At 42.7% G+C, this 15042-nt stretch overlaps 1 protein-coding gene across 1 annotated transcript in view; it reads right to left on the bottom strand.

Annotated features, from left to right (window-relative positions):
* Nucleotides 1–15042, bottom strand: part of GNA14 (G protein subunit alpha 14) — a 162599-nt gene that overhangs the window by 71114 nt on the left and 76443 nt on the right. The window contains exon 2 of the mRNA XM_037149106.2: nucleotides 1735–1919. Within this exon, the coding sequence (XP_037005001.1) occupies nucleotides 1735–1919 (185 nt within the window). The remainder of the gene's footprint in view (nucleotides 1–1734; nucleotides 1920–15042) is intronic.

The raw sequence follows: 15042 nt of genomic DNA, 5'->3' as shown, positions 1-15042 counted from the left end.
TCCCTGAGGTCTGCTTACAAATCCATCCCTGAATTCCCAGCTTCCCCCAGCCACCCTTCTGTGACGGAGAAACCAAATGCATTTTACAACAGAGAAAAACAGATGAACTAAACCACAGGGATGTGTCTGACATACCTCTTCTCCTTATTCTAAATTTTCACAGATGGCCTAATTTTTAAAACACCTTGGACGGGGTAATGAAAAAAGGATGGCCCAGGTTTGAAGGATATAAAAGCGTGTACTTAAAACCAATGCGTGAAAGGATCATCAGAGTTACTTGTAGAATCTCCCAGTGGCTCAGATGCACCTCTCACATTACTCGGCACCAGATATATTAATGCCCAATGCCCCCTCTGCACACATACTTTGCAGCTAATGTCCCCTCAACACATTTTTCAGAATGTTGAAACTAGAGGCAAAATACACTTTTTTATTTCTTCAAGACTACAAGGATGTGGTGGTGGACGTAAATTTGTAGACACAGTGTAAAAGTAAGTCTAAGATTTGGTGCATGCTGTGTTTTTCCATGTAATTCAGTCACTGAGAAATTAAAAAATTAGATTGATTGCTTGAAAGTCTCTGTATATTATATAGGGTGAACACAAATAACACCCCTGTTTTTATTACAAAATCTTTTGTTACAAAATTATAAGCACGTAATTCTGTAACAACTATATCACACTCAAGCACATGATATGACCTTTTGGGTGAAATCTTCAAATTAAAACTATAAATTATTATACCCATATTATTACCCTACCAACCACATTCAAGCAGGCATTACTTCCACTGGACACTGTATGTATAAAATATACATGAACACAGGTGTCACAAGTTCATGATAAAGTTGTCCTTGGGGTCTATACAAAAGCCCATGAAGTTCTGGCTTTTTAGCAGCTATATTTCTTTTTAATAGATCCTCAAGAGATTCTTCTGAGACAGAATTTTTTCTTTATCATCATGTCATGTTGTAATTTGGTATTATTTTAAATAAACTCTATTTCTAACCCACATGCCTGATGAAGTTAGGCACAGTACTTTCCCCTGGGTTTCACATGCCACTACACTGCATACAGTTTTATTTGCCTCCTTCTCCCATCATCATGCCTCAGTATTTCCTATGGTCTTAAACCAATTTGTATTTTAAACATTTCCAGTGGTGACAGGAAAGCCAATGCCAGCTTGATATCATCATCACTTTGCCAGAGTCCGCTGCTATTTGGGACATAAACCGTCGCTCTCATAAGGAAGGGATCACTTAACTCCCAAGAAGGGCTAGCTCTCAAAATAAATAAACAAACCCCATGCTTTCTCTGAGTATCTACAGGGCATTTGTGAAAATATTTCCTAAGATGGGGAATTCTTAAAAAGTTGACCATTACAAACCCAAGGTCTTCCTTGCTCCATTGGAAAGCTAACTGGGTATCTCAGCTGAAAAAGAACACATACTTGTCTTCCTTTTCTCAGTCCCTGGAATAAGCCCACTAAACAACTTCCCCCATATCTGAATCCCTGCACAGGGGATAGCCCACACTCCCTCTCTGCTAGAGCTCCCAGCATACATGGAACCACAGGGCTGACCACATTCATTACACTTCTCAGACGTTTGAGCTCAAGGGCCTCTTTTGGCCTCTGACCAAAGCACCCAGTAAGCCTTTTAGCTCAAAAAACCCCTGCTAACAGAGCTGGAACACGCAGCCTCCCACACAGGGCCTACGCCCTTCGGCGCATTACCTTATTCTGCTCACACACATACTGGATCCTCAGCATGTCCATGGCTCTGATCATGGCCTGCATGGCGGTGAATATATTCTGGTACACCAGCTTCGTGAACCCCTTTCTGTCTTCATCGCTGTAGCCAGACCCATGGATAATTCTCATTTGCTTGATGAAGGTGCTTTTGCCACTTTCCCCGGTTCCTAACAAGACCAAACCAGTGAAACACACAGTCAGCAGTCTTAAAAAAACACACCAAGAGAGATAGGACCTCCTGGCAGGTCCGTCCACATCACAACTAACAGGCTGACTGAGTGAACTTGGAAAAGGCTTGTCGAGTGCTGAGCCAGAGTTAGTACCATCCTAAATCCTGGGCAAAGGGGTATTTACCCTGGACACTGTGCTTTAGGAGGCCTTAAATCAATCAATCAATCAATTAGCATCTCTCTCAAATTTGTAGAAACACACACATAGTTTATTAAGGACACATGAGTGCCTGTGTCACTTGGAGTAATCTTGAACATCAGCTCTGTGACTAACACAGTTTAGGCCCCAGAGAACTGCTCCCCCACCCCTCTTAACCCAAGTCCTCAAAACAAGTGGCAGCTGTGTCCAAAAGCTCCAGACCCCGGAGGATCCCCCACTGCTACAGGGCAGTGGCAGTCGTGGAGGTTGCTCCAGAGCACGGGATGGTGTAGGCAGCAAAACTGGCTGAGAAGAGAGGCTAATTCACTCGGCAAGCCCTTTCTTTGAGATCCCTGAATACAACCAGTTCTTGCACAATGAAGCACCCGCCCAACTGCACAAAGTGTCTATATTCTTGTTCCTCCTCATATTCCAATTTGTCGTTCAGGAGGTCCTCTAACGCCTGCACCTGGCAGCCCAGGAACAGCTGAGCACAGCAAATCATTTCAATTGTTCTTAAATTTGTACAGATGTCCAGGCATAACACGTGTGATATATGATGCCTGGGCTGTAGATTCACATTCGGTTGAGACAATGCTTGAAAAGGCAGTCAAAGTTGTTGTGTCAGTGATTGAGACTTTTATGATGGAGTTAAAATAGTTTGTACTGTTTTCTATGATAAAAATAATTTCTTGTGTGAAATCCCACTGTCATGTTTGGAACATGCTATGTCATATATATGCTTCATTTTTAAGGTCAAATATTGCTTTCTGAGATTTGTTAACAGTGCCGGTTGGTGTGCCCTCTGGAGGGCACAGTTTCCTCACATTGAATTGACTGAGAGATGGTCCCAAACTGAAATGACTCCAGAAAAGTTGTACACTTCAAACGTTGAATTGTATGGTATGCAAACTATATTTCAATAAAGCTGTTGCAAAGTAGGAAAAAAGTTGTCTAACTCAGTGTTTCTGTTAAAAGAACACAGAACTATATAACTATCTTAATTAAAACAATATCATTCATAATTTTTAAAGACTTGACTTTATTTATTTTTAGACAGAGGGAAAGGGACGGAGAAAGAGAGGGAGAGAAATGTCAATGTGTGGTTGTCTCTCATGCGCCTCCCCCCCCAACTGGGGACCTGGCCAGAAACCCAGGCAAGTGCCCTGACTGAGAATTGAATCAGCACCCCTTTGGTTCTCAGGCCAGTGCTCAGTCCATTGAGTCATACCAGCCAGGGCTGATTTTTTTCTATAAAAAAGACAAACATTATGGAATAGGAAATTATTAATGATAAAATCTTTATTTTGTTACTCCAGTGTCTCACTGACTCACCAGAACACCCAGACAGTGTATTTATAGTTAAGTTGAGTTATCTTTAATACTTTGTCAACTCTGAGTCATAAAACAACCATAGTTATATAAATCTTTTTTGACATTTTAGTTATAGAGACACGTTTGTCAGGGTGGGAAGATTAGCTTGATAATAACCCATAACTGTTAAGACTTACAAGAAATGGGTACACATTTGTATTCACGTCAGGGCCCTGAGAAACACTTAAGGGACTCTTTTTTTTCATGTGGATAACTGAGACAACTCTTAGTATTTGATAAGATTTTTCTTTGTAAGAAAAAACATTTCTTCAGACTGCTTTTTTAGAACACACACCAGCTTTTCAGTCTGTCTCCCTAACCTCAGCTCAGAGCCCTCATGACTTCCCACTCTGCTCCCGAAGACAGAGGAAAGTCAACACGGCCAGCAGGCTGTATGGCCCAGCCCCTTTGTCTTCACCAGCCAGTTCTCACAAAGCACATTCTTCTGCTCTCTGCACTCCAGCCACATGTTCAGACCCTCCCTTCTTGTAACCTGGACACACGCTTTTCACATTCTTAGAGTGGTCTTCCTTTGTGTTACTCACCTTTGCTCTTGGTCTGGCCTGGCCTCCTTGTCAAGGTCACATCTTTGTATTCTAGGTTCTCCTGATTCCATGAACTGCTCTTTGCAGCACCTAAGTACTTGTGCCCATTAGTGTCATTCTCCTTGTCACATGTGCCCCCCCCCCACCAGCCTGTAAGTTCCCTAAGGGGAGATGTGGCCATGTTGGGCGGGACTCACACTATCTCTCCTTGTGCCAGGTGTAGTGCCTCACACTTGGCACATGCTTAATAAGCTTTGTAAAAATGCTGGTAAAATAGACATAAAATGTACCATGTTAATCTTTTTAAGTGTATAGTTCAAGTAGCACTAAGTACATTCATGTCACTGTATAATCGACCTCTAGGACTCTTTACATCCTGCAGAACTCCATACCCACTAAACAACTCCCTGCTCCTCCCTCCCCCTGGCAACCACCATTTGATTTTCTGTCTCTGGAAATTTGACTACTCTGGGGGCCTCATGTAAGTGGACTCATACAGTATTTGTCTTTTTGCGACTAGCTCATTTAACTTAGCATAATGTCTTCAAGTTTCATTCATACTGTAGCCTAGGTTGAAATTTGCCTCCTTTTTAGGGCTTGAATACTATTCTAGTATTTTTAAATACATGAGAGTGACATAGAATTCATCTAGTCTCAAGTACTACACTATCTCCAACATAAGAAAATTGGGTAGGTCATCCTCTCTCAACCCCCCAGTGCTACGTGAGTACCAATGAATTCCATGGCAGGAATGACACCCAAAAGTGGCCAAGCACGAGGCTCATCCTGATTCTCTGAGACCCTTTCTGGTATTCTCCCAGTCCCAATGATGAATAAAAGAGTATGCTCCAGTGTTGTGGACCGCTCTGCCTAGTTCTAGGAATTGTAACTCTATCCCTGTGGCTAAGGACCTCTGGAATTTGAGCCGCAGGAGACAAGGCTTATCTCTGGTAGAAAATGCTGCCTCAGTTTCCTCTCCCTGCCCCCAAAGCTTAGTCGGAAGTCAATGACGGGTAAGACCCCTCACAGAGAGGGGCAACCTAGGCCAGACATGATCACTTGGGAGGCCTTCATGGAAGGACTTGGCGGGGGGGGCGCTGCAAAAAAGAGCAATAGACTCTCAGCCCCAACCCCGGCTTTGACAAAGACTGAGTCCCCATGTTCTCTAGGATAAGTGCTTCCTGGCTCTAATCCCCTTAAGCCTGAATACCTGATGGGGAGAGGTGCAGCTCCTTGCCTTGCTAAAGTGTGTCCTGGGGAAAAATCTGGCATCACAAACACTTCCTGATAAACCCGTGACATCGGCTCTGCTAAGAGTGCTTTCATTCATATGTTAAGGGTTCGAGCAGGAAACCTGAAAACTCTGTTCCTGACAGACTTGGACTCAGACTAAGCCCTCAGATTTCTTTGATCATTGCCGCCCTATATTCCTGTGTATTACAACCCAATAAAAGTCCTTAGAGAAAGGGGCTCAACGCCTTTTATCCCTGAGAAACTGGCCACTGCTCACGGCTTTTTTCTTCTGGGAAAATGGCCACCTCTCCTCTCCAAATAGATCACATCATGTCTCTGTAATGTTTACTTTCATCAGTGGCAGTCGTGGGGGACATGCAGGAAAAGTCGCCCCCACACTCCAGGTACTCTTTACAGGTTACTTTCTCTAATCCTCATAGTCACCCCATAAGATATGTGGTAGTATCATCATCTTTATGTTACAGATGAGAAAACTAGGACTAAGTAACCTCTACCAGGTCACACAGCTTGTAAGAGGAAGAATGAGGATTTTCAGGCAGTCAGACTTTACAGGCAAACTGTTTTTATTGGAGAAAAAAGCCAGAGTCATGACCAAAAGGACATAGTTATACTGTTCTAACGAGGACAGATCTGAAGTGCACAGCCACACACTGAACTCTGAGCCCAGACAGACCCACTATCTTGCAGGCGCCAGCTGCCAGGGCAGGAGGAAAACACTTCAGACAGGCGAGTGTCCTCAGAAGCAGTCTCTCTGTCACCTCACTTCCACCTCCAGAGGCAGGGGAAGTGGGTGCCGAATTCCCATGTCAGAGAGGAGAGACCTGGCTGGGAGTCAGCAAATGACAGAAGGGAAATGCAAACGCAGAGCTGGGTCTAGAAGCCAGGCCGCCAACGCCTCGGCCTTCAAGGCTCAGCACAAATATCACCTCCCCTGAGGGCATTTCTTCCCCTCCGATACCTGCCCCCTTTGAGCTCTCAAAGCGTCTGTGGACATCCCCGTGGAGCACACCCCATAACTGCTTGTTTACAACTAAGCCTCTCACTATATCCTTAGTTGATGAGGGTGAGGCTTGAAACTCACTCATTTGGGTACACTGTTGCCTGAGCCATAACCAGCTCTCAAAGAATGGCTATGTGGAGCCATGATGGGAACAAGCATGAGAAGCCACAGTTCTTCAAAGGCCTTATGTCATGACAACTGCAGGAAAATGTGATATAAGTTGTCTAAAGGTGATCATGATGAGAACAGGTGCCCCTGAAGCCACCGTTTTAAGGATGACTCTTGGCTGCCTAAACCCTACATGATAATGTGAGGACCTATGGGAAGATCCTACACTGTCAGAGCTCAGTCCAAAGTCCCTGATCGGATCAGATCTCTGCTCTCGCAGACTCCTGGGTCCCTGCACCTCCTCCCGTCTATGATAGTGCAATGCTTTCCTGTATTCCACCACAGTAAGGCTGACCTCGGGTCTAGTGCTACCTTACCCCAAGAAAGTATTAACACTTCTATATTCCACATACTACAAAGCTGAGATGAATGGACAGATTATGTAACTATCTCAAGGCAAACTATGATTTTGGGCCTGAAGCCAAAAAAAAAAAAACCAATCTCTCAAGACTCAGCCTAACTGAGAAAGTAGAGAATCCTTTTAGTTATAAAGGCCATTTACTGACAAGAGTTTAGAGCCCCTCGACCCCCATCCCAAGCATAGACGCATTTGTAAAAAGTCATTGACTTTTGCTTTTGGACATGGAGCATTTTTTTTAATGTTTTTAACAATTAATATTGAGTAAAGAGAACATGTAAATGTATTTGATTAAGGCCAATACTTTAAAGTATTCTTCAACTCTATATTGTGGTTATTTGAAGAATAAAGAACCAAATACAGAACAAAAGGGGACAAGTTAAAGGCAAAGGGCTGGAAAGCTGCCGCCACGGGGGCCTGAGGCCAAGACAGTAGAGACTTGGTGTGGGAGGTTCTCTTGCTCTCATTTAAGCCCCAACACACCCCAGCGAGTGTCTTTTTTTTCCAGAAGGAAAACTGAAACTCAGAAAGACCACATAGTTTATTTAATCTTTGTCCAAGGTCTAAGTGTGTTCAAGGTCACCCATCTTGGAAATATTGGATTTTGGGTCTAAATGTTGGTGTGTGCACTTCCCAAGATAACATGTGCTAGCTTTACACTGAGTGCTTCTCCAAATAAATGACGGTTACACCCTCCTATTGGCTTAAGCACAGGTTTCATCTGGTGCTGAGATTCTCACACATGGGACTGTATCTTTAATCCTTCAGAGCTCTGTTCCAAATGAGATGGTCCCAGCAGCAGATGGAGGTACGAGGGGAGAAGAGGCAGGAGACGAGCGCCTATCTGCAATGACAGCTGTGACGAGACCACGGGGACCAGTAAACTCAGGCTGAGGATCTGAGTTGAGTTTCTGGTTCTAAACAGAAACTCAACATTTGGACCATGAATGTAACCACTTAATCTGTACAAGTAAGAGAAAAATTAAAGGATATAACTTTTAGAAGGTTATTGGTGATTGGAGGATTAGGTGACTTAGCTTTTACACCCCACCTAAACGATCAGAATGTGTGGTTTGGGTCAGTAGCATGGGTCCACTCTACTCTCTTTCTTGTCTTTTTGTGAGGACTTTCTCACCTGCCCCCCCAAATCAACATGCTGGTGGGGGCTCCTCTACAGCCTGAACAGCTGCAGAAAGAGAGGCAACTTGAGCCCTCAACTTGGGCGCAGCTTTTGACTGGGAGGTGAACTCTGCTGTAGGGTAACCAAGGGATTCATCAAGAGACCTCAAGGGGGAAAAAAAAGAAGCCATGTGGGAGGGTGGAGGAGAGGCAGGGAGGTATTGGGGTGAGGAGGAACCACTCTGAGCAGCCCAGAAAGAATTTTGCTCCCTGACCCAAATCTGCTAAAACGCAAATGTGGAAAGAAATATAATTACAATATTGTTTCTAGATTCTGTTTCAAATATAAGTAAGGTAAAGGGCTCTCTTCTCCATTTAGTTTTTGTTTCATGATTTTTGTATTTGGGGGAAAATAACAACAGTGGTTATAAGTACTTTTAAACTTTCACTAAGACATTCTCGCTTAGTATCACCCTACCGCCACTGTAATAAAATCAGTGGGTACATTCTGGGTAAGGCACTCTGCCCTCCTGGCTGATGTCCAACCTGCTTCTCCAGGAAGTCTCAGGTAATCTGCCCGAGTCTCTCACTCACTGTAAAGGTCTTCTGGGCACCCCCGCCTCCCCCAGCCCCTCATACATGACTTCTTTCCTTTTCCAGAGTAAGTGGTTAATTTGAATACACACAGCTTGTTACTCTGGTGTGGTTGGCATGTATCGGTAATGCGTGTTCTATTTTAACTTAAAGCTCACCTCCACCAGCTTCCTGCTTTCTGGGGGTGATGGGTGCACCCCTCTACTTGGCAGGTCTGGGGGCCTTCCTATAGGACACTTGCTCCAGGCATCCGTGTCCCCCAAAACTCATTTCTATACCTCCCATGTGATTTTTATCATATTCATATACCATCTGTATGCTTATTTAATACTTTACATTCTTATTTAAGTAATCTTGTTATAAAAGGAAACATGACTGTCATAAATGAAAAACCAACATCATCTTCCATGATTAACCGAATTAAATATATTATAATAAAGTAAATAAACCTAGTGATATCCCAACTAAAAACATTTTGGTTGTCACCAGCGATTTGGGTATCATATTTTAAAAAACAATACACACAAATTATTGTCCTCTTGACATGAAATTTACCCTTCTATATCACATCCTCTCACCCTTCTGTCTAGGGGCTTCTTCAACCTACCTGAGACCTCACCCAGATATGAAAAAACAGAGGGTTGAAAGTCATGTCATTGAAAAACAGCCAACACAATGTCCTTGCACCAAAATTTGAAACTCTTTCTGAGATTTGAGACAGCAATATGAGGTTCATGTTTCAGCTTAATTTTAAATAAACAGAAAGGCTCCTGAAGAAAAAGAAAGTTGCTTTTTAGGAGTTATGAGGGAACAGAGGCCAAAGCAAAATAAATCCTTTTTAAGTGATGGGCCAAGGACATCTAAAGAGAAAGCCAATTGTTCTACAGTTTCTCTATGCTCTTGAGTAGAGACCGCCTCACTGACAGCCAAGGCCAGGGGCTGATAAGGCTCTGAGATGGGCAAAGCCCTCCTGGGTAGTCGGTGATATTTTCTAAATCCATCTGTGAGAAGTCATTGTGTTTTAGCTCAGTTTTATGGACATATACCAAACAAAATGTAAATCAGAACAAAAATGAGAACACACTGCAAACCAGAGGATCGCGGTTCAATTCCCAGTCAGAGCACATGCCTGGGTTGCAAGCCAGTTCCCTGCAGGCCAGTTTCCAGCAGGGGATGCACTAGAGGCAACCATACATTGATGTTTCTCTCCCCCTCTCCTTCCCCTCTAAAGATAAATAAATAAATAAATATTTTTGAAAAATGAGAACACAATTCTGGACATTTTTCGCATGCTCTGTGAGACCAATGGGCTTAGAAGAGGGTCTGGACATACTGAGGTGACCCACCGGTTGGCTCTGTAAGATGGGGCCTTGTTTCTTTTGTCCCTGAGAATCTTTGGAGCCTAAAACAGCACAGTGTAGGACCCTAATACCATTTTTCGGACTATAAGATGACCCCCCCCCCAATTTGGGAGGGAAATTAGGGTGCATCTTATAGTCAAAATGTAGCGTGCCTAGCTTGCTGGTGGATGGGGGCAGCAGTGGAGCAGGGTTATGGTTTATTAAATATTTTACCACAGTTTTTGCTTCATTTATTCCCCTATTTTCCTCCTTTAAAACTTAGGTGCATCTTATGGTCCAGTGTGTCTTACAGTCCTAAAAATACGGTAAATGTTCGTGAATGGGTATTTGTTGACTACAATGACCAGGATGATCACTGTTTTGGAAAGCAATAAAAATGGGTTTTCTTAGCTAAGGGAAGGCTCAGAATTGATTGGATAAATCTGAGTGTACAAGGCTACTTCACACAGAAGCAGGCACCCTGCCACTTGTCCTTTCTGATGAGGACACTTAACACCCAGTGCCAGCCACACAAGGAGGCAGCTTCAGGTTCCGTATCGCGGCTTCCTGGTAGTGGAGATAGATGAGTTAAGAAAATTACTTTTGGAATCTTTAAGCAGGAGTGCTCTCAGAAGCATGGAGGGTTGAGAGTGATGAGATTTGGGGGCATTCTGCTTGGCCCCCTCTACCTTGCAGCTGACTCTGGGCAGCAGCCACCCCACTCAGTGGGAGTTTCTGCACCTGTGAGTGCTGCAGCCTTGGAACTTATTCTAGTTTTATGAGAGAATCTGGCTAATGCTGGGGAAAATTCCAAGCCATTCACTGCTGCTTCGGTCCAAATGTTTGTGTCCCTCCTCTCTGAAAATCAGCCTCATGAATTGAAAATCTAATACCCGAGGCGATGGTACTAAGAGCCTTTGGGGGGTAATGAGGTCATAAGAGTGGACCCCTGTTGAATGGGATTAGTACCCTTATAAAAGAGAACCCAGAGAGCTCCCCTGTCCCTTCCACCAGTCAAGGAGACAAGAAGTCTCCAGTCTGGAAGAGAACACTCATCAGAACCCAATGGCACTTGACCTGCAAACTCCAGCCTCCAGACTGTGAGAAACAAAATAAACAACAGAAATTTATTACCCACGGCCTGGAGGATGGAAGTTGGAGATCTTACTGACACTTATGAATACCGGTCTGTGGTATTTCATTATAGCAGCCTGATGGACTAAGATACCTACCCAAGTGCAATCCAGTGGAGAGGAGAATACTAAAAAAAAATACAAATTTTGGCTCCTCCTCATTTCAAATCTGACTGGCACTTGAAGAAGCCTGGGAATATGCACTTTTTAACCAGCACTCCAGGAGTTCTGATGCACCCAGTTCACGGATTGGTTGGGAATCACTTCTCCTGGGCTCTTCCAAGGGGAACCTCTGCTAATACAACCTACTTGGGACTGAATGCTCAAGTTTTTACATCATGTTCAGTTTAGCTGATGGGGTTTTATACCATGGTCTAATTTCATTCCTGCGTGAATAAAATATCCCTGCATGAGCTCTGCTTCTTCAATTTCCAGAGGAATACCGTATTTAAAGTGCCATAAAGGTTTACTTATTTAAGTCAGCATGCTTCTGCCCAGCCACCCATGTCACAACTACATCTCTTTTCCCAGCTCCTGTGTTTGCAATTAGAGGCGCTACTTTTCACCATAAAAGGAGAAGTAGCAATATCCTAGGCAATGCAGAACTGTAAACAACTGGAGACAGGGCTCCTGGCTGTTGTCTCAATAAAAGGAGTGAATACAAAGCTTTTGAAACAAGAAGACAAAGCCGAATGAAATTAAGTGATGAGGCTCAACAGACAATATGAGATTAAAAAAAAAAAACTAACCATAAAACAATGGAGCAAAATTCAAAAAACACTATTATATTTAATAGCCTATTTATTTCATTAATCTGCAGAAGTGTTTATTGACTAACCAATAACAGCAGGGATTCTATTTCCCTTTACTTTATTTCATCTTTGGGCCTCATTTTGATCAAGAAAGTATATGCAAGTTCAAAGTTAATTTCTGATCTCAGGCAAAGCCAAAAGGTCATGTTAACAATTTTTTATCAAAAATAATTTTTGAATAATTGTTTTTCTAATTGGAAGTACAAAAAATGAATGCACTTCGCATATTTAGAAGTTTAAATCCCCAAAATACCATGTGATCTCACTTATATGTGGAATCTAATGAACAAAATAAACTGATGAACAAAAAAGAAACAGAGATGTGGACACATGGAACAGACTGACAGCTGTCAGAGGGGAGGATGTTGGGGGACTGGATGAAAAAAGGCGCAGGGATTTGCCAGAGAACGCACATACACAGCACACAAGCACACAGACAGATAGCAGTGTGGTATTGGTCAGAGGGGAAGGGAGGGGAAAGGAAGGGAGGGGAAAGGGAGGGGGGGAAAGGAAGGGGGGAAGGGGGAAGGGAGGGGGATGGGGAAGGGAGGGGGATGGGGAAGGGAGGGGGATGGGGAAGGGAGGGGGAGGGAGGGCAAACAGGAGAAAATTGAGGATGGAAAGAGACTTTGACTTGGGTGATGGGCACAGGATGCAGTGTGCAGATAATATTTCATTGGGTTGTACACTTGAAAACTGTATGGTTTTGCGAATGGTCAGCCCAATAAATTCAGTATAAAATGCAATGACACAACAAGGTAATTTTTACTTTAAATTAGTTTGAGCCATTTACCCATACAATCAAATTTCTGTAATTCACTATAAATGTGGTGTGGTATTCTTTAAAAGTTCAATACAAATGTTTAGCTGAGTACTAACTGCTTTGTATCAGGAAGCAGATGTCATTGACTGATAGACATCTCTTGTATATAGTCACATGATCTAGAGATCTTTGTTACTTGCCAAACATTATAACTGAGCCTTCTATAAAGAGATATACAACTTTACTCTCTTTATGTCAATAGCTCATGTGCATGAGTCTGGAAAAGTAGCAAAATATACAGAATCTTAATAATCAATTGCTTGTTAGTGACAAAAATCTATTGTGGAAGATGCCCTGGAAATCAATGACTTTTGCCTTAAAATGAGTAAGACACACAAAGGATAAGGAGAAAACTATTTAAATAAGCTCTATGGCTTACAGCTGAAATATTAGTGATTCCATGAGAAGTGCAACTCACTTTACTCTTAGGGAAGGTCACAAATCACTTTCCACTCTCTGACTCTGACTTGTTTTACTCTCCAAAAGGACAAATAGTATGCATTTTCATAAACAATTTTAGATCCTTCCACAGTTCACTCTTCCTCCTAAAAATTAATATTCACCCATTCTTATAGAAATGTTCACCAAGAAATCCTAACATCAGGTCACCAGCAAGACTTTGACCTCTCCAACATGAAAGAATCTGAGGCGTAATATAACCCTAGAACGGTGAACACCAGAATGAGTCTAAAATCAAATTTGTTCTTGTTCTAGTTATGATTGTCCAATAGTTTGATTTTGCTATGTTGGAAAAGAAAAAGGAAAAAGACTAGTAAAGAGAGAAAAATTTCTTAAGGGAAAAAAGAAAGAAGCAAAAAAGACAATGAATTTATTATCTTTAAGCCACAATAAGTGTAGGCAAGTAGACAAGCTGCCGTTTTGAAACACCAGCACCTACAGAGTACCAGGTCTACTCCACTATCCGTCCTCCCACAGCCCCAAAGATAAATTGAGGTGAAAATAAATGTTAGTTAAACAAAAGTGCAATCAGGTGTAGGATTAGGTTAAGAACTGAAGCATGGGATTCCAAACTGTAGGGCTTCAAAAATGCAATGCACTGTTGTCCATCGACCTGGGATAGAATTGTTCCCCTGAAGTCCTTCTCATGATTCTTATGTTGTATGAAGTGAGTTTTACTCAGATGTAAGTAGATATGCAAATAGCTATATGGTGCTTTTCCGGTTTGTCATCATAATCAAAATATGTAACAGAGAGATATTGGCAAGGTTAAAATTCAGGCCATGTAATTTTTGCTTTCCTTTTTCTACCTCAGTAGCCCGCTGCCTTCCAGGTCAACTCATCACACAGCTCCAGCATCACTTTTCCCATGAATCCCCCTGAATTCCCAGCTAGAAGACCCATAATTTTCTTCCTGTTACTAATATATCTTTACATACCATTCTTATTACAGTTTGTCATGACACTTATAGATTTATATGTCTTCTCACTAGTCTGTGATTTCCCTTAGATCATGAACTCCCTTTTCTACCTTTGGCAACCCCTGCCACAGAGTAGGCACTCAATAAATGCCTGGATATTGCAAGGATTACCTGATACCACTTTCCTTAGCACTCCACACCTAATCACTATGGAGCCTGTGGATCTTTCCAACCATTGCAATTCAGCGGAGCCTTTCCCAGAATACATGAGATATATCCTCCCCCTTTCATTCTCTTCTCAACCCCCATATCAACAAACAAGCCTGTGCCTACTCAACTCTTGATTCTCATCAAATGGTCTTCATTATGGTTTTATCCACTGAAAGAAACACATTTCTTTCCTGTTGTACAACTGTGAATCAAGAAGTTCACAATCCAGTGGAAGATGTGCTTCGCCATTCCAAACATTATTTACTGAGCATATATTGCGTGTCTAGGTTGGGCGCTAATTGTAGGGCATCTTCTTCCCCCAGTGGGAAGTGCCGCTCCCTGGCACCCTTTCCTCCAGGCCAAGATCCCTTTGAACTTCAGTCTCCCAGCCTCATGAGCTCCAGAACGACTAAGATTGAGAGATTGGGGTAAGAATTTTTCAATGTGTCTCTCACGGATACTCAAAAGAGTTCCTTAAATACATATGTTTAATTTCAAAAAAAAAACAATCTAATGATTCATGACTAATAGTAATCTCTAGCCCGCCCCCATCAAGCTCTCCCTCTGAGTGTGGGCAGTTCCCTCTGTTCGTGGTTGCACTCCTCTCTACAAGGCCAATTACAATGAGTAGTAGGACCACAGCTTCCAGTTGCTCAGGACCAGCCCCGTTGTCTTGAGGTAATTACTGATAGTATCTTCTTTTATCCTCAAACGTGTTCTAGTTCGGTCAATAAAGTACATGGCCACCCTCGGTATAACTGCCGAACTGGGGTTGGAAGAGGCTTTACAGCCACCTCCAACATTACGACTCT

The sequence above is a fragment of the Artibeus jamaicensis genome, unplaced genomic scaffold (assembly GCF_021234435.1).
Source record: "Artibeus jamaicensis isolate MK-2021 breed Jamaican fruit bat unplaced genomic scaffold, CSHL_Jam_final scaffold_1964, whole genome shotgun sequence".
NCBI classification, from domain to species: domain Eukaryota; kingdom Metazoa; phylum Chordata; class Mammalia; order Chiroptera; family Phyllostomidae; genus Artibeus; species Artibeus jamaicensis.
The sequence above is the reverse complement of the archived record's forward strand: the minus strand, read 5'-3'. Positions and strand labels throughout refer to the sequence as shown.